General features: G+C 45.5%; 1 protein-coding gene across 7 annotated transcripts in view; it reads right to left on the bottom strand.

Moving 5' to 3' along the window:
• The window catches only part of stau2 (staufen double-stranded RNA binding protein 2), a 339,148-nt gene that overhangs the window by 233,285 nt on the left and 84,106 nt on the right, over positions 1-21,757 (bottom strand). For all 7 annotated transcript variants that reach the window (XM_067980463.1, XM_067980462.1, XM_067980461.1 and 4 more), the window contains 2 exons: positions 10,246-10,405; positions 5,518-5,653 (listed from right to left, as the gene is read on the bottom strand). In XM_067980463.1, the coding sequence (XP_067836564.1) occupies positions 5,518-5,653; positions 10,246-10,405 (296 nt within the window). The remainder of the gene's footprint in view (positions 1-5,517; positions 5,654-10,245; positions 10,406-21,757) is intronic.

Raw genomic sequence — 21,757 nt, forward strand, 5'->3', positions numbered from 1 at the left:
ATAGTACGCTCTGCACACAGGAGACTATTGTTCCTCCATACCACTCCCAATTGTTACAATACTCTCCCACAATAAAGAAAAACCCTATGAGATTTTCTTCTGATATTACTTAAAGAATTAAGATACAAAAGCAAAGAACAAAATCATAACAATAATCCTCTTCCTTCTGTTTTCTTGTGCAATTTCCCTCTTCATATTACTTTTCCAAGAAAATTAAAATCCATTTTATTTACTGCTTTTATTGTTTAATTAATTAGTAGGCATGAAAACCCTAGCAATATATAGTAGTGAATAAATAAAGCTTTCATTAACATTTCTGGCTACAACTGGTTAGGTAAGAGTGGGCAGTCCCACTAAGCTGGACAAAGGAGGACAGCAGTTGGAGACGAATGGTGTGGTCGACCGTCAAAAGCTGCAGAGAAGTCAAGGATGACAAAGAGGGATAACGCATCACGGTCAATCACAGAGGATGTTATTTGAGACTTCTGTTAGGGCCATTTCAATTCTGTGGCTGAGGTGGAAACCTGATGGAGAGATTCAAACAGAAAGTTGCAGGAAAGATGGGCATGGATTTGGGAGACGACAACACATGCAAAGCTTGAGAAGAAAGGGAGATTGGAGATGGGATAGTAGTCTGCAGGGACAGAAGGGTCGAGGCTGGGTTTTTTAAGGAAGGGTGTGAAGATGCAAGGAGACAGAAGGAAAGCACAGAGAACTTTGTGATCCGGAGAATCAACTAATTTTCAATAGCTACTGCTCGGTTGTTTTAATTTCTCTCAGAATCTGGAAAACCTCATCTGGTAGGTCTCCATGACATCCATATCTGGATCATCCTGTCTGTCGAAAACATCCTCAACCACCTCGGTGGAGATTCCATTCATAGCATGGGCCCCTAAATATATGCTCTGCAAAATTGTGCACCATAAAAGGCATTCATCAGAAAGGAAGAGCAATTCTTTCCTCATTTATGTGCCTTACAGCTGTGAAGTTGTCCATCCAGGCTGTATTGATTTGTTGCAGAGGCATTCTTGAAGAACAGGCTAGCCAGGTTGTTTGAATTTCAAATTTGTTCATGTAGCTAGATAGATCACTTTGCACTGCCTGGGCCCATTGTCTTTAACAAGTATAGCTCAAAGGATGCAGGACTTCCCAATAAAAAAGAAATAGGAGCAAACTGCAATGACAATCTGCATTCCTTTTGCTCACGACCAGCATCTTCAAGTATCAACTGCCCCTTGATTAATCTTGACTTCTTGAGCAAGTGTTAAGGTGATCATTAAGTAAGTGGATTTTATGAGCAATGTTTTGCATGTAAAGTTTTGTACCAGGCATTTCAAATATAGCTGCTGTCATCATCAGATCCAGATTTCACAAGAAATATTGAGCTTAGATACTGCCTCGTAATCTGTATTCAAATTGAAGCACTGTACTGATGGTGAAACCATAAAGTTCATTTTGCGAGTCTTTACTCCTGGCGCAGAGCCTTGCCAGCATGCAAGGTGTGATACTGGAGATAACTGTAGCCCCAAATTTCTGACCCATGTTCGCCCCTAGCAAGGTTTCACTCCTGGAGTGAAGCCTTGCAAAATTGCCCCTTTATTTCATGTAGTCAGGAATAATGTTCCCATAAAGACAGGTTTTGTACTATTTGCAACTAAATTTTTTCTCAATTTATGATAAAGGCCAACCTCTCTCAAAGGCACAGTCCATGCTGTTTCCTGGAAGGGCATGTGTAAATATCTCAGTCCAAGAAATATTGCTACAATAAACAAGACCTGGGCGAACATGAAGCCATATTTTAGTTCCAACCAATTTGGACCTCCAGATTCTTAGATCCTGAGAGGAACATAGGCATCCATGAAGTGCGGGGCTACTGATGTGCAGTGCCTAAACTGATCTGTATTAGTATTACAACCTTCATGCCATGCTTCATTAGAAACAAATTCAGGATCCTCAGGTTTAGTCTAGGATGAAATCCACCTATGTTCTTTCAGTCTCCAAAGTAACAAGAGTAAAACCTTGAGTTTTCCTGGCTCAGAGGTACTTTTCGGCAGCTTGCAAAAGCAGCAGGTAGCCAAGAGCTCTCTGTTTTGCACAAACCCAAGAAAAATTACTTCCCTAGAATGTCGGAAAAGATCCTGTGGTTCACCAAAGCATTTGATGAGATCAGATCTTATTAGCGTGTAATTTAAGGGGTGGAAGCCACAGAGGAAGTGGAGGTAGAGTTGAGGTTCAATTTTCTGGTACTTGCTAAATGGCTGTCTAAATCATTTGAACCCTTAGAGCGAAGTCTTCTATTCTGGCCCAAAAAGTCATCGATCTGTCTTATTTTCACAGACTGCACATTGATAATTTGCACTTAAATAGTTTATTAATCGTGGCAAAAAGGTATTTTACTGGGGAGTCGGGGGGGGCGGGGAAGAGGGGGTAGGTGGGCTGTGATTTCACATAACTGGTAGAACAGGCAGATGCTACAGAAGCTTACCTTAATAAGCTACTGCAGCATATTGATTCACTTTGTCTTGGACTGTTCTTGGAATCCATACCATAATTTACAGTTTGGAAGAGTCATAATCCGTGAGGAAACAATCAGTTGTGAATATTCATTACAAGAAAATCCTTCTTACAGATTTTGGAGCTAATGCAGATTTGACTTTATGTTGAAAGAAAGTTATTAAATAAAGTTTATGAACTAAACCTTACAGCAAGAAGAAGTGACACCACTGTAATGACAGTTATAAAGTTCTCACCTATGTGGCAGCACAGGATAGATGTCAATGGCTGTACACAGAACTGAGGAAATAAATACTAGGGAATACTATAGAGGACACAGAAAGGTGAAACCATGTGACAGGATGAGACAATGGGCCCGGATTTTACCAGGGGTGCGGGTTCTCGTCGGGTGGACCAGCGGGCGCGTTGAAATTAGTGGGTTGCCCGCGCGATCGTAGCAGGCAACACACTAATTGGATTCACTTACCTGCTCCTCCGGGTTCCCCGCTGCTGATCTGCGCGTCGGGCGGGCTGCGCATGCGCAGTAAGATCTGTCAGCTGGAGGCGCTCTATTTAAAGGGGCAGTCCTCCACTGACAGATGCTGCCACAAACAGCAAAAATTACAGCATGGAGCAGCCCAGGGGGAAGGCTGCTCCCAGTTTAATGATGCCTCACCCCAGGTATCATTAGATGGGGTGAGGAGGAGGGGAAGGACAGAGATCGTCCACCCTGCGGGCGGGAGGAAGCGGCCTGCCTCTGCCACCAAGAAGGCCTGGCTCGAGGTGGCAGAGGAGGTCACCAGCACCACCAACATCTCGCCCACCTGCATACAGTGCAGGAGGTACTCCAATGACCTCAGTAGGTCAGCCACAGTGAGAACACGTAGTCTTTCCCCTACACTCCGTCTGCCACAACACTGCCCCCACCCCACATCTCCTTCAGCACTGTCAACACAACTCTGTCACATCACCCCTCATACCCACTCAAACCTCATCCTCATCTTACCTGCACTTACTCACCTCGCCAGTACTCATCCCGCCACTACCACTCAACCCAATCCTCATACAATCTCATGGCTCTATCTCATACTCACCCTCTCATGCATCTCTTTCACGGTCAGCCTCACTCAACCTGCCACTACCTGTGCTGCAGCCACAGGGCATGCATCACATATGTGCAGTAGGAAGCGTAAGGCAAACATGTCGTGAGCATGAAGGGGATGCACAAGGGTGTTTGAGGGTTTGTCATGGTGTTTACCTATATTTAATTTCTGATCAACTCTCATAACATATTATATCGTCACCACTACTGCCACGTCTTTGCGAATCTAGTCTGGTTTGTGCAATAATGCCATTTCCTGAGGATCACAATGAAGACCCACAACTAATGCCTCCCATTGTGTCACTGCAGAGCGAGTGTAGGTGTATTTGCAGGGCTCTTTTGTGCAGACGATTGAGAGACGTCGGTGATGTCCCCGATGGCACCCTGGACAGATGCGGAGGAGAAGTTGTTGAGGGCAGTGGTGACTTTGACAGCGATAGGTAAGAAGATGGTGCTCGGGCCAGCCGAGAGCAGCTCGGCATGAAGGAGGCTGCAGATGTCCACGACTACATGTCGAGTGACTCTGAGCCTCCGTATGCACTGCTGCTCAGAGAGGTCCAGGAAGCTGAGCCTCGGTCTGTAGACCCTATGGCGAGGGTAGTGCCCTCTGCGACGCATCTCTCTCTGCGGTTGCCCTCCCTCCTGCTGTACAGGTGGATGTGTCACAGCGCTCTGTTGTGGAGCTCCACGTGTCAGAGGTGGACGGCGTGGATGGCGAGGCTGGTGATGCTGCTCGCCCTCCGAGGAGGTCATGACTGCAGCTACGGCGGCCCCCATCCGCAAGATGTACATCTGAGGGGGTCCGCAAGGTAGGTACATGTCTCCGGACCCCGGGGTAAGTGTGCAGGTTGGTGACTTCGACCATCAGGAGGATGGTGGTGGAGGCCAAACTTTGTCCCAAGTGACAGAGCTGCCTCCTGCAATGGCTGAGGGTCTCCCCCCCCACACCTGTCAAATGGACCTTTGCAGCTGCCACAGGCTGACAGCTGCAACACGTCCATTTCAACTGGGAGTGTTTCCCCCAGTGTGTGAAACAGTCCCATGTTTATCCAAAATCACACACAGTCCCTTAATCAGGTCAGTTAATGACCTGAACAAGCAAAGTAAATACTCTCAAGAGGCATCCCGCTGGCTTTAATTGCCTGCGGGATTCCCACCAGCGGGGGCTGCGTGCGCACGCCGGCGCGTCATCGGGGAACCCGGAAGTGGGCGGGATTGAGGCGCGATCCGGTCCCGCACCTGGATTTCGGGATTTTCGGGGCCCCCCCGCCGAGAACGCACCAGGTAGTGGGTGCTAAAATCGGGCCCAATGTATTCAAACAGATATAGGTGCCAGAAAAAATTATGCTGTGGGCTATGTTGGCTTTGGTGGCTACAAGAAGAATTTCCCTTACCAAACAGTATGTGCATGCAACTGGTATGAACTCTCAACTTTCTTTTTAAACGTGTCCTGTAATTTAAACGATCAAGTTATGATGGTTTTCAGTGAATGTGGAAACCTCAACATTCCATAAAAGACTTTCAAAAATTTACTTTTCTACCCTAAACAAACAACATTTTAATTCAGATGTTTCTAATTGCCTTTCGTTGGACTTTTTCCCCAGCAGATTCTTGAAAAAAAAGGGACACCACCACTCACCAAATTGAAAATGTTAAAAAAAAAGCAATTTTGGAGCAGCACAATACTCACACAGATACAAACCCACAGCTAAAAAAGTTTTTCTTTGGTGGTTGAGAGGCAAAAGATTGGGGCAAGACCTACATCATGTATTTTGAAGGAACCTTTGTAACATTCCCTAAATCTTGCATGAATTGTATCCTACTTATTCCTATAACAAATGAATAAAAATATAATTTTATTACAAATCAGTACTTCAATTAACAATGAATTTACCAATAAGTAAAAACCTTGTCAGACTAACCTTTGATTGTACATGCCCTTAAAGTTATAGTTAGCTCTGTAGTTGGGCATTGGCTTTGGCTCTAATGGTCTATAGATAGCAGGCTCTCCCCTCTTCATTGCAAGACCATTCAGCTCTACAGTAGGTGTTATGCTACCTGCAACACACAAAAAAAATGTTTTCCAATAGCCACTAAAAACTTGACTGAACAATATAATTTTTTTATTCACACACTTGGTTAAAATCGATAATTACTATTGATACATATATATGTGAAAAAATTCTTAATATTCACTCTAAGACAAATACTGTAGCTATTTAATAATTCATCAGCATTACTAGCCAATATGAAAGATTAATGATATCGATGGCATATTTTGTAGCAAAAGTTATATCTATTTTGAAGGACCTTTATTGTTATGACAAAATTGGTTGAAGAAATCTTTCATTATAGCAAATCTCATGGAATAGAGATATGGCACTGGCTCATTTAGTTGAGATACTTAGATTACTGACAGCTGGTTAAAATAGAAAGTTACAGCAGGTGACAGTATTTTCAATTTAATATACTTACCCATATGTCTTCTATAGGCTCAATTTATTTTCCAAATTCTGCAGAAATAAATCTGATTTGCAGCTCTGAGCAGACTGGCCTTGACTATTTTCTGTGTTACATTGTTCTTGGTCACCATCAGTTTGCACTGCAAACTGTAGACCCTAATTGACAACTGCAAATTTAAACAGTGACAAATTCTATTGTCCCTGGGTGAAGATGCTCCCAGATGAGATGCACCAATGACATCAACTGATAAGTGTCAATCTTCTTACAAAAAGAACCATTTGAAAAATAATTAGTGCTTGCAGACAAAATTTTGGAAAGATTAGAGAAGCAAGTGGCCAGCTTTTAAACTGAAAGAACTTTCCTTACAACATTCCCCTTTAAGGTTACCACAGGCAAAGAGTTCTCAATCTCAAGCATACAATCTTCCTCAGGGTTAGTTGATTTTTGATTCCTTGGCCTTCTGATGTTTAGGTTTAAACCAGTTAACCACAATTATTACTCCCTGAAGGACAAATTGCAAAATTTGGGTCAAACCTGATGAATCTCTAAAATTGTTGTCTAAAAGCCAAATAAAATAATAAGATAAAGACTCTAGCCCCTCCCTTGTCAACACACGGTATGCAAAAAAAGGTTTGCTGCTCAATGATTTATTGGGTACATTAATTTTTGAATTGTTGTTATTTCCCAATTAAACCTGAAGATTTCTTATTATGAACTTTTTTTTAAAACTTGAAAAATTATGAATTTGCTCACACCTGATTTCATCCTATTTGTGACCTAACTCAAAGGAAAAAAAACATCAGGTGCCCTGACTCACAACTTTAGAATCAGTGGACAATTCAACAACAGCTACTTGAATTTATATTATGCCTTTAACGTAGAAAAATGTCCCAAAGTGCTTCACAGAGGCATAATCAAAAAATAGATGGTGAGCCAAGTAAAGAGGCGTGACCAAAACCTTGGACAAAGAGGTGGGTTTAAGAGAGGGAATTCCAGAGTGTGTGGCCAAGGTGGCTGAAGGCACGGCCACCAATAGTGAGGTGAGGAGGGTGGTGGGAATGCACAAGAGGCCAGAGTCAGAGAAACAGAGAGTCTTGGGGGACAGGGGTTGTAGGGCTGAAGTTTAGAAAGGCAGGGAGGGGTGAGGTCATGAAGAGATTTAAACATTAAGATGAGAATTTTAAATTAGAAGCATTGGGGGACCAGGGGCCACTGCAGGTGTAAGCAGGCAGTCTTTTGTAATGAGGTCGAATATAACACCAAGGTTGCAAACAATCTGATCCAACTTCAGACAGTGGCGGGGAGGGGAACGGAATTGGTGGCAAGGCTATGGAGTTTACGATTTTAGTCCTCCTAATATTTAATAGGAGGAAACATGCAACTCATCCAAGATTGGATGTCAGACCAGCAGCCTAACAATACAGGGGCAGTGGGGGGTGGAGGGGAAGAGAATTGTGGAAGAGGTATAGCTGGGTGTTGTCAGCATACATGTGGAAACTAACCCAATATCTGCAAGTGATCATGTCAAGGGGCAACATTAGATGAGGAAGAGGAAGAGGCCAAGGGCAGATCCTTGGGGGTCTCCAGGACATAACAGTGCAGGGTCAGGAACACAAACCATTGCTGGAGATGCTCTAACTATCATCCAATAGGCAAGACTGAAACAATGGAGAGGTGTTGGAAGAGGATGGTGTGGTCGTCTGTGTTCAAGGCTGCAGAGATGTTGAGAAGAATTAGGAGGCATAATGCACCCCGGTCACAATCACAAAGAATGTCTTTTGTGACTTTGGTAAGGCCCATTTCAGCCTGGGGACTATCGTGGAAACCTGAGTGGAGAGATTTAAACAGGGAGTTGCAAGAAAGATGGGCATGGATTTGGGAGGTGACAACACGTTTAAGAACGATGGAAATCAAAGGTTGGGGATCCGGCAGTAGTTCACAAGGACAGAAGGGTCGAGGGTGGATTATTTGAGGATGGGGTTGATGACAGCAGTTTTGAAAGTGAGGGGGACAGTACCTGAGGAAACAGAACCATTTGCAATGCCTGCTAGTATGGGTACCAGGAACAAAAATCAGCAGTTTAGTGGGAATGGGGTCAAGAGAGCAGGAGGTTGGTTTCATGGATAAGATGATCTTGGAGAGTGAATGAGGGGAGATGGGAGAGAAACGAGAGAGATGAGGGTTAAGGGCTAAGGCAGGGGGATGTTTGGCTTGGTGGGCAAGAGAAGATGGGGGGAAGCTACAGGGGCAGCTGAACAGGTGGTTTCAACCTTAATGACAAAAAAGTCCAGGAGTTCCTCGCACTTCTTGTTGGAGTGGAAGGTGGAGGAGGCAGGGGAGAGGAGTTCAAGGAGATATTTGGTAGTGGAGAAAAGAAGCCGGAGGTTACTTTTCATTAGCATATGTTCCCTTTTCAAATGGCAAAGCTGCAGAATAGACTCCAAAATCATCCAAGCTTATCACCATGCTCACAGTATACTGCTTCTATAAATCTCAGTGGTCTACTAGTCATCTCTTAATGTAACACTTCATCTACAGTAGATTGAGAAACTATATGGTAAAACCAGCACTTAGTTAACCTTATAATTCTAGAATGTGCATCAAAACAAAGCAGAATTGAATTTAAATTACATCCTGAAAAATAACTAGAGAATAATCAGCAATATCACACTAATGCTCTCATACTTGCAGCACTTGAGTTATGTGACTTGTGACTTTTACACTCATGAAAGAGCAGTAATGCTCCATTACTGGCAGGATATCCTTGTTATCTGCTCCTCCCACCTGCAGCAAACATACAGGATACAAGACAGGATTTGGGAGTTTACCACAAAACAATAAAAAAAACTACTGAGAAGAATCAAAAACAAGTAGTTCTTTTTTCAGTAAGACATTCATCTGATTTATAAAAATAAATGGGGGGGGGGGGTGAGGAAAATAAAAAAAAGTTAACTCTTAAATAGGAAACTGAAATTTACTAAATGCATTCATCCCTATTCCTGGATTTTTTTTCAAACATTATGTTTTTTTAATTCCAGTTTTATTCCCTTTACCTCCTCCTCTCTGGGAGGTTTACGCCTTGCTGGGCTAAGTTACGCAGTTGTCAGTGGCCCTCTGGTGCCTCACCTGAGAGGTCATTGAGCATTCATAAGCTTTTAGCGTAAAAAGTATTACAGACTAGTCTGACCTTGCCCTTAACTAATATCCAAAAACACATTCAAGCAGGAATCACTGAATTAAATGAAAAGCAGGAACCCCATTTGATTTTTTTTCTCCTCCTTAGCCTAAGGGTGCTGAGGCCAAGTTTATCATTTCAACTGCTGACCTGGCTGAGATCAGCTACCTCAGCACAGACCAGAAATCAAACCTGGACATTCTGATCTGTGTAGTTTAGTGCTACAACAGATAGTACCTCAACCCAGAGGGCCAATGGGGAGCTCAAATCCTGGAGGCACTCTAGAAAGGCTTCACTGAAAGCAACGAAGACTGCAATTTCAGACCAGAGTACCCAGTTGATTTCCAGGGATGGCTCTAGTTTGACTCCTAAACCAGTCTCCATTGAAACTAAAGATTTATTGCTTTTTTTAAAAAGCCATTTAATATTTTGATAAATACATATTTTGTCAACATCCAATATGGAACCAATACTTGGATTAACAGGTACCCTTCTAGATTTTCCTTCTCCTTTTAAGTTCTGCTGCTTCAGACCTCTATTGATGACATAGTGGTTAATAAGTCATACAGACCAGAAGACCCAAATTTTAGTATGTAGTTGGCCAATCTCAGTAGTTGGGAAGGTGGCATTACCCTCAATAACCCTAGGCTGAGGAGGGGCAGGGGAATGAAGAGAAAATTTTAAAATACCAAGTGATCCTTTCTAGAATGTAGACCAGAACAGAACCAAGCTCTGTAGTGATGCCCTTTACAGTCAAATAGTTTGCCACCATCCTCAGTTCACACACAGAAGTCACTTGGGAGAGGAATCAAAAAATAAATCCAATGGCCCCCATAATTCACAATTTTCATTTCTCTGTGGTCAAACATATCCCCATATAATTGCATACCACAAATTGTGATTAAAAGATTGTATTCTATCATCATAAAGACAAATATATTTAGATTGTTATACCCTTATTTAGGAAATGCTAATGTGAAACTCAAATAATTAGCATGAAATGTACAAGTACCTGGATTATTATTCATAATTGTTTTTGGCGGCCGTGGGGATGGTTTTGGGAGAGTAGTCTCACTCAGTGCTTTGGCTGCAGCAGCATGTTGAGCCTTTTTAATACTACTTCCTTCTGCTTCCCAGGTTTGATCTCCAAGGGTCAACTGTACAGTGAAGATCTGCATGAAAAAAAATTCAAAAGCAATTATGCTAATGAAAATATCCATCTGAGGTTACTATTTTATGTAAAACATTTTAAATGGTCCATCAGAGCTTAACATAGCAATCTCACCAGGGCAAATACAAAGGCCCCGATATTACCGGGGAGGCGGGGTGGCAGCGGGGGTGGGGGGAAGACGACGATTGGACACGTGGGTAACCCGCCCAGTAAAATCCGTCCATTCCCCACGCGATCGCAGATAAATTGGAGCCACTTAACGTAGCTTCCAGGTTTGCCGTCGGGAACCTGCACAGTGGGCGGACTGCGCACCCGCATCATACGCTGTCAGCTGGAGGAGCTCTATTTAAAGAGGCAGTCCTCCAATGGCTGCTCCTGGAGCAAACACCCAAGTAACACAATGGATCAGCCCAGGGAAAGGCTGCTCCTAGATTCAGTGATGCTTCACTCCAGGTGCTACTGGACAGGGTGAGGAGGAGGGTGGATGTCTTTTACCCGGCGGATGGGAGGAAGTGGCCTGCCTCTGCCACCAAGAGGGCCTGGCTCGAGGTGGCAGAGGTCACCAGCAGCAGTAGTATCCCCCACACCTGGATCCAGTGCAGGAAGCGCTTCAATGACCTAACTAGGTCAGCCAAAGTGAGTACACTTACTCATTCTCCTACATTCCGTCTTCCACATCACGGGCACCGAAACCCAGAGGGCGTAGGCCCAAAGCATCTAATTGGTCAGGGCAAGAACAAGAGCAACCTGCCACTACCTCTGTTGCAGCCACAGGGGATGCACCACGTAGAAATAGTCGGAAGCGAAAAGCGAAGGTTTTGTAAGCACAAAGAGAATGCGTACAAGGGTGTTTGACGGTTGGTCATGTTTTTTCTTTTTATTTACTTTTTGTTAAACACACATTAAATATTATTACTGTCACCACTACTGCCACGTCTTGACCGTTTTTGATTGGCTTCTGTAATAAGGCCCTTTCATGAGGTTCACCATGAACGCCCACACTTGATGCCACTCATTGGGTCACTCGACAGTGGGTGTATATGTAGTTGCAGGACTGTTTTGTGCAGGGGACGGGGTGGGGGCTTGTCTGGCCGCTGCTCTGTCCCGGTGGTGAGGGCTCTTCACACTGTCTGATATTAGGACAACTGTTCACATATCAGTGACTCCCTGGCCTCACGAGCCGCCGTTCAGCCCATGGGTTGCTCCTCCTCCTCGTCTGCCTCCTCCTCCTCAATGTGGGTGGCAGATGTGGATGGGGTCTCCTCAAGCAGCACCCCTCTCTGTTGTGCCATGCTGTGCAGGGCACAACACACGACTATAATGCGTCCCACTCTGTCTGGTGCGTTTTGAAGCGCTCCCCCAGAAAGATCAAGGCACCTAAAGTGCATCTTGAGCAGCCCGAGAGCATGCTCAATTGTCGACTTATTAGCGACGTGGCTGTCGTCATATCGATGCTGTTGCTTGGTGGTGAGGTTCCTCAGAGATGTCATGAGCCATGTGTGCAGAGGGTATCCCTTGTCCTCAAGTAGCCAGCCCTTGCGGGTGTTCGGTGTGTGGAAGAGGAGTGGAATGTTGGACTCCTGGAGGATGAAGGAATCGTGGCAGCTGCCAGGGCATCTGGTGCACACCTCAAGGAATCTCTTGAGGTGGTCACAGATGAGCTGAGTGTTGATGGAATGATAGTCCTTACTGTTGATGAATGGTCCTGGCTCATGTGGAGGTGTTCATATTGCTAAATGGGTGCAATTGATTACACCCTGCACCCGTGGGAAGCCAGCCACAGGGTGGAATCCCACTGCCCTCTCCGTCTGACTACGGTCGTCCATGAGGAAGTTGACGTAGTGCGAGGCCCTGTGAAACAAGCCATCAGTGACCTGCTTTATGCACTTGTGTGCAGACAACTGATAGACCCCGGTGATGTCCCTGGTGGCACCCTGGAATGATCCGGAGGCGAAGAAGTTGAGGGCAGTGGCAACTTTGACAGCGACAGGTGCGCGCGTACCCGAACGCGTCACTGAGGAACCCGAAAGTCAGTGGCTTGGAGCCGGGCTCAGAACCCGCTCCGGATTTATACAATTTTAGGAGCCCCCCGCCCCAACGCACCCGCTCCGCCATCTGAAAATCGGCACCCAAGTCTCTCCATATCCTACCCTTTTACATCTGCCTTTCCAATAAAAAGATTCTTTATCTATTCCGCAGGATTAAACTATACAGAGGCAGATACTTTTAGAAGTAGAAGCTAGTTTCCAATAAATATTCACCGAACGTAGTTCTTGTCCTTGATCTTACCCTGCATTACATAATTGGTTTAAAACTATTCCAAATTTTGTGTTGTGTTGAAATAACCTGTGTATCTGTGTATGCAATGTATTCTCCATTTGTTAAATTCAGCAATGTGATGAAACAGATGTTTCAAAGGAAAGGCTAGCTAAATGATATGTTGAGCTACTGCAGCAATTCATGCTATGGTTGAGCTACTGAAACTCAGTTTCTACCCAACTTATGAAACCAAAGCCTCAGTTACATATCATGTAACTCAGATTACTCCAGGTTTCTTTTTCAAAATTTACTGTTGAGGCGACATTTGCCTCCTCCTATCAGGGCAGTTCTGATTACTAATAATGAGCCGTGCATGCTCACAATACCCACAATTCACTTCAACCGTTACTAGCAGCAAGCTCCAAGCAAGTCAAATTAAGGTCTGGAAAAAAAATCCATAAATAGCTTGAATCTAGAAGCACCAGACCTATTAGATGTAAGGTGCTACGCACATGGGACAATTTACCAATGTTTGTCTGTACGCTGAATAGGCACCACCATTTTTGAAGTGTTGAGACATTCATACTTTGTTGGCTTTTGCCAGCACCTAAAAGGGAATTATTATCCAGTAAGTTCCCCTTTTTCTTATGAAATTTTGTCGAGTTGTGTTGAGATTTCTCCAATCCTATACATCCACAGTGTTAGTTTTTGTGGTGCTCTCTATATTAGTTTGGTAGTATTTGTGGGCTACCAAGACTGACAATCAATATAAATCCCTCTAATGGCACCAGAGATTTAATGAAATCTCTACTATTGAACTGGCTTTCCAAATGTAAGTAAATCACCTTTTATTATTTTTCTGAAGTGCTTTGATTAAAAGATTAATACAGTTGACTCCAGATCAATACACAATTAACCTAAATATAAAAATCCAATGGAGCAAACCTATTCCAAGTAAAACAGTCCTTGTAAACTGGTTATTTCTGCAAATCTTCTCCAGTGAACCAAAACTTTGTGGGAAGTTCAGTGTTCCAGATCGGACTCCTAGGGCTCTATTTTAGCACCCGCGATCGGGTGCGTTCCTGGCAGGGGGGCTACGAAAATCGGGGATTCCCGGGGCGGGGCGGGAGCCCGGCTCCAACCTGCCCCATTTCCGGGTTCCCCACTGACGCGCTGACATGCGCGCGACTCCCGCCGGCAATTAAAGCCGACGGGGTGCCACTTAAGGTATTTATTTTGGTATTTCAGGTCGTTTACAGACCTGATTAAAGTGATATTTTAGGAGGGTTGGGATTTTACAAACAACTGGGACTGTTTCCCGTACTGGGGGAAACACTCCCAGTTCAAATGGACGTGTTGCAGCCATCAGCCTGTGGCAGCTGCAAAGGTCCATTTGACAGATATGGGGGGGGCGCGGGAGACCCTCACTCATTGCAGGAGGCCACTCTGTCACTTTGGACAAAGTTTGGCCTCCACCACCCTCCTCCTAACAATAAAATTCACCAACTTGCACACTTACCCCGGTGTCCAGACACATGTACCTACCTTGCGGATCCCCTCAGATGTACATCTTCCGGATGGGGGCCGTCGTAGCTGCAGTCATGACCTCCTCGGAGGGCGAACAACATCACCAGCCTTGCTGTCTACCTCTGACACATGGAGCTCAACAACACAGTGCTGTGATACATCTACCTGCACAGCAGGAGGGAGGGCAACCGCAGAGAGAGATGCGTCACAGAAGGCACCACCTTCGCCACAGGGCCCATAGACCGAGGCTCAGCTTCCTGGACCTCTCTGAGCAGCAGTGCACACGGAGGCTCAGAGTCACTCGACATGTAGTCGTCGACATCTGCAGCCTCCTTCATGCCGAGCTGCTCTCGGCTGGCCCGAGCACCATCTTCTTACCTGTCGCTGTCAAAGTCACCACTGCCCTCAACAACTTCTCCTCCGCATCCTTCCAGGGTGCCACCGGGAACATCGCCGACGTCTCTCAGTCGTCTGCACAAAAGAGCCCTGCAAATACACCTACACCCACTCTTCAGTGACACAATGGGTGGCATCAGTTGTGGGTCTTCATTGTGATCCTCAGGAAAGGGCAGTATTGCACAAACCAGACAAGATTCGCAAAGACGTGACAGTAGTGGTGCCAATATATGTAATGTGAGTTGCTCAGAAATTAAATATACGTAAAAACCATGACAAACCCTCAAACACCCTTGTGCAGTTGCAGGTGACCTCCTCTGCCACCTCGAGCCAGACCTTCTTGGTGGCAGAGGCAGGCCGCTTCCTCCCACCCGCCGGGGGGGAAGATCTCTGTCCTCCCCCTCCTCCTCACCCTATCCAATGATACCTGGAGTGAGGCATCATTAAACCTGGAAGCAGCCTTCCCCCTGGGCTGCTCCATGCTGTAATTTTTCCTATTTCTTGCAGCATCAGTCAGTGGAGGACTGCCCCTTTAAATAGAGCTCCTCCAGCTGACAGGCCTTACTGCGCATGCGCAGTCCGCCCGCCGCGCAGCTCAGCAGCGGGGAACCCAGAACAAGAGGTAAGTGGCTCCAATTAGCCTGTGATTGCACGCAGGGCAGACTGATTTCACCGGGCGCGTTACCCACGCGCCCAATCGCCCCCACCGCCGCGAACCTGCCGCCATGGTAATATCGGGCCCCTATTGTTCCAAAGTTGTTCATTTTGTAGACTACACTCCATCTTTCTTTATTCACCCTTTTTATTAATATATTATCTTGCTTTTTATTACAATTTCATTTTTACATCATCATCCTTCTTGATATTTTTTACAATCAAACTGACTCTAAATTTTCTATTGCTTTTAATACTTTTCTCCTTGTTTTTTTTTCTGTCAACCTTTTGGGAAAATTTGAAGTACCAAAAGTTATACTTGTACAAAGCAAATGCTATGATAAACTATCAAAAATTATGCTTTCTTCTTGAACCTTAAATGTAATTTTCTGTCTGACTTACATTTCTGGTACACATTGTTAGTGCTCGTAACCTAGCTCAGTCATGCAGACCTCCAACAATCAAAAAGCAATGGAAGGCAATGAGAAAACTAAACATTTGCAGTCATGCAGATTTCACTCCAAACTGTTTTCTTTTTTTCTCTTTTTTGGTTTGGGTATGTTTATGTGCGGTAAATCAAAAAAAACAAAATAAATGTCAAATTATAATTTTATTATATCAGTCCAGGATGCACTCCAGCCCCTGCGGTGCCCACCGGTCGCGGAAAGCCTCAAGCGTACCGGCAGACACCACGTGCTCCTTCTCCAGGGCCACCCGAGCGCGGAGAATTCCACGGAAGAGAAGCAGACAGTCGGAGCGATCGCCCCCACGGGCCGCGCCTAACCTGGACCCTGTCGATACATTCCAAACTGTTGGTTGAGGGATAAATGTTGACCAGGATACCAGGTAATTCCCCTGTTCTTCTTTAAACAGTGACATGGGGTAGCGCCAGAATAAATCTGTATTTAAAATTCTTACAATTTACACACAAGGCAAGGTTCCCTATGTAAATAAAGTTTACTGTAAATTATCATTGGTCACACCATGTAAATAGTGCAGTTTTTGAGGCAGAATATAGATTTAGGATGTAGTATTATTCCTTGTCTCTCTCTCATCTAAGTTCCATTTAGAGCAGTTCCACAAGAAAACCTGAGTTGACGTTGTACAACGACAATAACAAGCATTTATATTTATTTTATTTTATTTGATCTCAGGATGTGGGCAATGTCGGCAAGACTACATACATTACTCATTCCTAGTTGCTCTGATAAGGTGGTGGTTGGGCTTCTCCTTAAAACCACTGCAGTCCTGTGGTGATGGTGCTCCCATACTGATGTTAGGTAGGGAACCCCGAGGACTTTGACCCAGCAACGATGAAAGAACTGCAATATATGTCCAAATCAGAATGATGTGTGACATAGAATCATAGAAAATTTACAGCACAGAAGGAGGCCATTTGGCCCATCGTGTCCATGCCGGCAGAGAAACGAGCCACCCAGCCTAATCCCACTTTCCCACCTTTGGTCCGTAGCCCTGCAGGTCACGGCTTTTCATGTGCACATCCACGTATTTTTTAAATGAGTTGAGGGTGTCTGCCTCTACCACCCTCTCAGGCAGTGAGGTCTAGACCCCCACCACCCTCTGGGTGAAAATTTTTTTTCCTCATTTCCGCAATAATCCTTCTACCAATCACTTTAAATCTATGCCCCCGGTTATTGACCCCTCCGCTAAGGGAAATAGGTCCTTCCTATCCACTCTATCTAGGCCCTTCATAATTTTGTACACCTCAATCAAATCACCCCTCAGCCTCCACTGTCCGAAGGAAAACAACCCCAGCCTATCCAATCTGTCATCATAGCTAAAATTCTCCAGTCCTGACAACATCCTCGTAAATCTCCTCTGCACCCTCTCTAGTGCAATTACATCCTTCCTGTAATGTGGTGACCAGAACTGTGCGCAGTACTCAAGCTGTGGCCCAACTAGTGTTTTATACAGTTCCAGCATAACATCCCTGCTTTTATATTTTATGATGTGGAGATGCCGGTGATGGACTGGGGTTGACAATTGTAAACAATTTTACAACACCAAGTTATAGTCCAGCAATTTTATTTTAAATTCACAAGCTTTCGGAGGCTTCCTCCTTCCTCAGGTGAACGAAATGAAATCCTCGAAATGAAATCGCATTTATAATTCACAGAACAATGCTTGGTGATTACAGACAGTTTTTTCAACTGCCCGTTGCCAAGGCAATCAGTGTGCAGACAGACAGGTGTGACCTGCAAGGTCTCAGAATATACAAATCACCAAAAAAAAACAACAAACAAAAAAAAAAGAGATAGAGAGGTAGAAACATAGAAAAGACAGCAACTGACCCGTTATATTAAAAACAGATAACATTTGTTCGCTGGTGGGGTAACGTGTAGCGTGACATGAACCCAAGATCCCGGTTGAGGCCGTCCTCATGGGTGCGGAACTTGGCTATCAATTTCTGCTCGACGATTTTGCGTTGTCGTGTGTCTCGAAGGCCGCCTTGGAGTACGCTTACCCGAAGGTCGGTGGATGAATGTCCATGATGCTGAAGTGTTCCCCGACTGGGAGGGAACCCTCCTGTTTGGTGATTGTTGCGCGGTGTCCGTTCATCCGTTGTCGCAGCGTCTGCATGGTCTCGCCAATGTACCATGCTCTGGGGCATCCTTTCCTGCAACGTATGAGGTAGACAACGTTGGCCGAGTCACAGGAGTATGAACCATGCACCTGGTGGGTGGTGTCCTCTCGTGTGATGGTGGTATCTGTGTCGATGATCTGGCATGTCTTGCAGAGGTTACCGTGGCAGGGTTGTGTGGTGTCGTGGACGCTGTTCTCTTGAAAGCTAGGTAATTTGCTGCGAACGATGGTCTGTTTGAGGTTGGGTGGCTGTTTAAAGGCGAGTAGTGGAGGTGTGGGGATGGCCATAGCGAGGTGTTCGTCGTCATTGATGACATGTTGAAGGCTGCGGAGAACATGGCGTAGTTTCTCCGCTCCGGGGAAGTACTGGACGACGAAGGGTACTCTGCTGGTTGCGTCCCGTGTTAGTTTCCTGAGGAGGTCTATGCGATTTTTTGCTGTGGCCCGTCGGAACTGTCGATCGATGAGTCGAGCGTCATTTCCCGTTCTTACTAGGGCGTCTTTCAGCGTCTGTAGGTGTCCATCGCGTTCCTCCTCGTCTGAGCAGACCCTGTGTATTCGCAGGGCCTGTCCATAGGTTATGGCCTCTTTGACGTGGTTAGGGTGGAAGCTGGAAAAGTGGAGCATCGTGAGGTTGTCTGTGGGCTTGCGGTAGAGTGAGGTGCTGAGGTGCCCGTCTTTGATGGAGATTCGTGTGTCCAAGAAAGAAACTGATTCTGAGGAGTAGTCCATGGTGAGCTTGATGGTGGGATGGAACTTGTTGATGTTATCGTGTAGTCTCTTTAGTGATTCCTTGCCGTGGGTCCATAGAAAGAAAATGTCGTCGATGTATCTGGTGTATAGTGTTGGTTGGAGGTCTTGTGCAGTGAAGAAGTCCTGCTCGAACTTGTGCATGAAAATGTTGGCGTATTGGGGTGCGAATTTGGTCCCCATGGCTGTTCCGTGTGTTTGGGTAAAGAACTGGTTATCGAAGGTGAAGACATTGTGATCCAGGATGAAGCGGATGAGTTGTAGGATGGCGTCCGGAGATTGGCTGTTGTTGGTGTTGAGTATTGATGCTGTCGCAGCGATGCCGTCATCGTGGGGGATACTGGTGTAGAGTGCCGAGACGTCCATCGTGGTGAGAAGTGTTCCTGGTTCAACTGGTCCGTGGGTACTGAGTTTTTGTAGGAAGTCTGTAGTGTCGCGACAGAAGTCTGTCGTGACACTACAGACAGAAGCTGGGGTCGACCGGAGCGGAGAAACTACGCCATGTTCTCCGCAGCCTTCAACATGTGATCAATGACGACGAACACCTCGCTATGGCCATCCCCACACCTCCACTACTCGCCTTTAAACAGCCACCCAACCTCAAACAGACCATCGTTCGCAGCAAATTACCTAGCTTTCAAGAGAACAGCGTCCATGACACCACACAACCCTGCCACGGTAACCTCTGCAAGACATGCCAGATCATCGACACAGATACCACCATCACACGAGAGGATACCACCCACCAGGTGCATGGTTCATACTCCTGTGACTCGGCCAACGTTGTCTACCTCATACGTTGCAGGAAAGGATGCCCCAGAGCATGGTACATTGGCGAGACCATGCAGACGCTGCGACAACGGATGAACGGACACCGCACAACAATCACCAAACAGGAGGGTTCCCTCCCAGTCGGGGAACACTTCAGCAGTCATGGACATTCATCCACCGACCTTCGGGTAAGCGTACTCCAAGGCGGCCTTCGAGATACATGACAACGCAAAATCGTCGAGCAGAAATTGATAGCCAAGTTCCGCACCCATGAGGACGGCCTCAACCGGGATCTTGGGTTCATGTCACGCTACACGTTACCCCACCAGCGAACAAATGTTATCTGTTTTTAATATAACGGGTCAGTTGCTGTCTTTTCTATGTTTCTACCTCTCTATCTCTGTTTTTTTTTTGTTTGTTGTTTTTTTTTGGTGATTTGTATATTCTGAGACCTTGCAGGTAACACCTGTCTGTCTGCACACTGATTGCCTTGGCAACGGGCAGTTGAAAAAACTGTCTGTACTCACCAAGCATTGTTCTGTGAATTATAAATGCGATTTCATTTCGAGGATTTCATTTCGTTCACCTGAGGAAGGAGGAAGCCTCCGAAAGCTTGTGAATTTAAAATAAAATTGCTGAACTATAACTTGGTGTTGTAAAATTGTTTACAATTTATATTTTATGCCGCGGCCAATAAATGAAAGCATTCCATATGCCTTTTTAACCACCTGTCCTGCTACCTTCAGGGATCTGTGGACATGCACTTCAAGGTCCCTCACTTCCTCTACACCTCTCAGTATCCTCCCATTTATTGTGTATTCCCTTGCCTTGTTTGCTCTCCCCAAATGCATTACCTGACACTTCTGCGGATTGAACACCATTTGCCACTTTTCTGCCCATCTGACCAGTCCATTGATATCTTCCTGCAGTCTACAGCTTTCCTCCTCACTATCAACCACACGGCCTGTCTTTGTGTCATCCGCAAATTTCTTAACCATGCCCCCTATGTTTAAGTCCAAATCGTTAATGTATATCACAAAATGCAAAAGACCTAGTACCAAGCTCTGCAGCACCTCACTGGAAACAGCCTTCCGGTCGCAAAAACACCCGTCGACATTTATCCTTTGCTTCCTGCCACTGAGACAATTTTTTATCCAATTTGCCACAGTCCCGTGGATCCCATGGACCTTTACTTTTTTGATCAATCTGCCATGTGGGACCTTGTCAAAAGCCTTGCTAAAATCCATGTAGACTACATCAATTGCGCTACCATCATCGATCCTCCTGGTCACCTCCTCGAAAAATTCAATCAAGTTAGTCAGACACGACCTCCCCTTAACAAATCCATGCTTACTGTCCTTGATTAGTCCGTGCCTTTCTAAGTGACAGTTTATCCTGTCCCTCAGAATTGATTCCAATAATTTGCCCACCACCGAGGTTAGGCTGACGGGGCTGTAATTACTCGGTCTATCCTTTGCTGCCTTTTTAAACAACGGTACAACGTAGCCGTCCTCAAATCCTCCGGCACTACACCTGTATCCAGTGAAGTTTGGAAAATGATTGTTAAAGCCTCCACTATTTCCTCCCTTGCTTCCTTTAACAGCCTGGGATACATTTCATCCGGCCCTGGTGATTTATCTACTTTCAAAGATGCTAATCCCCTTAATACTTCCTCTCTCACTATGTTTATCCCATCCAATATTTCACACTCCTCCTCCTTAACTTCAATTCCTGTATTATCCCTCTACTTTGTGAAGACAGATGCAAAGTATTCATTAAGAACCATACCCACATGTTCCGCCTCCACACATAGTCTACTTTTTTTAAATTTGTTCATGGGATGTGGGCGTCGCTGGCAAGGCCAGCATTTATTGCCCATCCCTAATTGCCCTTGAGAAGGTGGTGGTGAGCAGCTTTCTTGAACCACTGCAGTCCGTGTGGTGAAGGTTCTCCCACTGTGCTGTTAGGTAGGGAGTTCCAGGATTTTGACCCAGCGACGATGAAGGAATGGTGACATATTTCCAAGTCGGGATGGTGTGTGACTTGGAGGGGAACATGCAGGTGGTGTTGTTCCCATGTGCCTGCTGCCCTTGTCCTTCTAGGTGGTAGAGGTCGCAGGTTTGGGAGGTGCAGTTGAAGAAACCTTGACGAGTTGCTGCAGTGCATCCTGTGGATGGTACACACTGCAGCCACGGTGCACTGGTGGTGAAGGGAGTGAATATTTAGGGTGGTGGATGGGGTGCCAATCACGCGGGCTGCTTTGTCCTGGATGGTGTCGAGCTTCTTGAGTGTTGTTGGAGCTGCACTCACCCAGGCGAGTGGAGAGTATTCCATCGCACTCCTGACTTGTGCCTTGTAGATGGTGGAAAGGCTTTGGGGAGTCAGGAGATGA

The sequence above is a fragment of the Heptranchias perlo genome, chromosome 3 (genome assembly GCF_035084215.1).
Source record: "Heptranchias perlo isolate sHepPer1 chromosome 3, sHepPer1.hap1, whole genome shotgun sequence".
NCBI classification, from domain to species: domain Eukaryota; kingdom Metazoa; phylum Chordata; class Chondrichthyes; order Hexanchiformes; family Hexanchidae; genus Heptranchias; species Heptranchias perlo.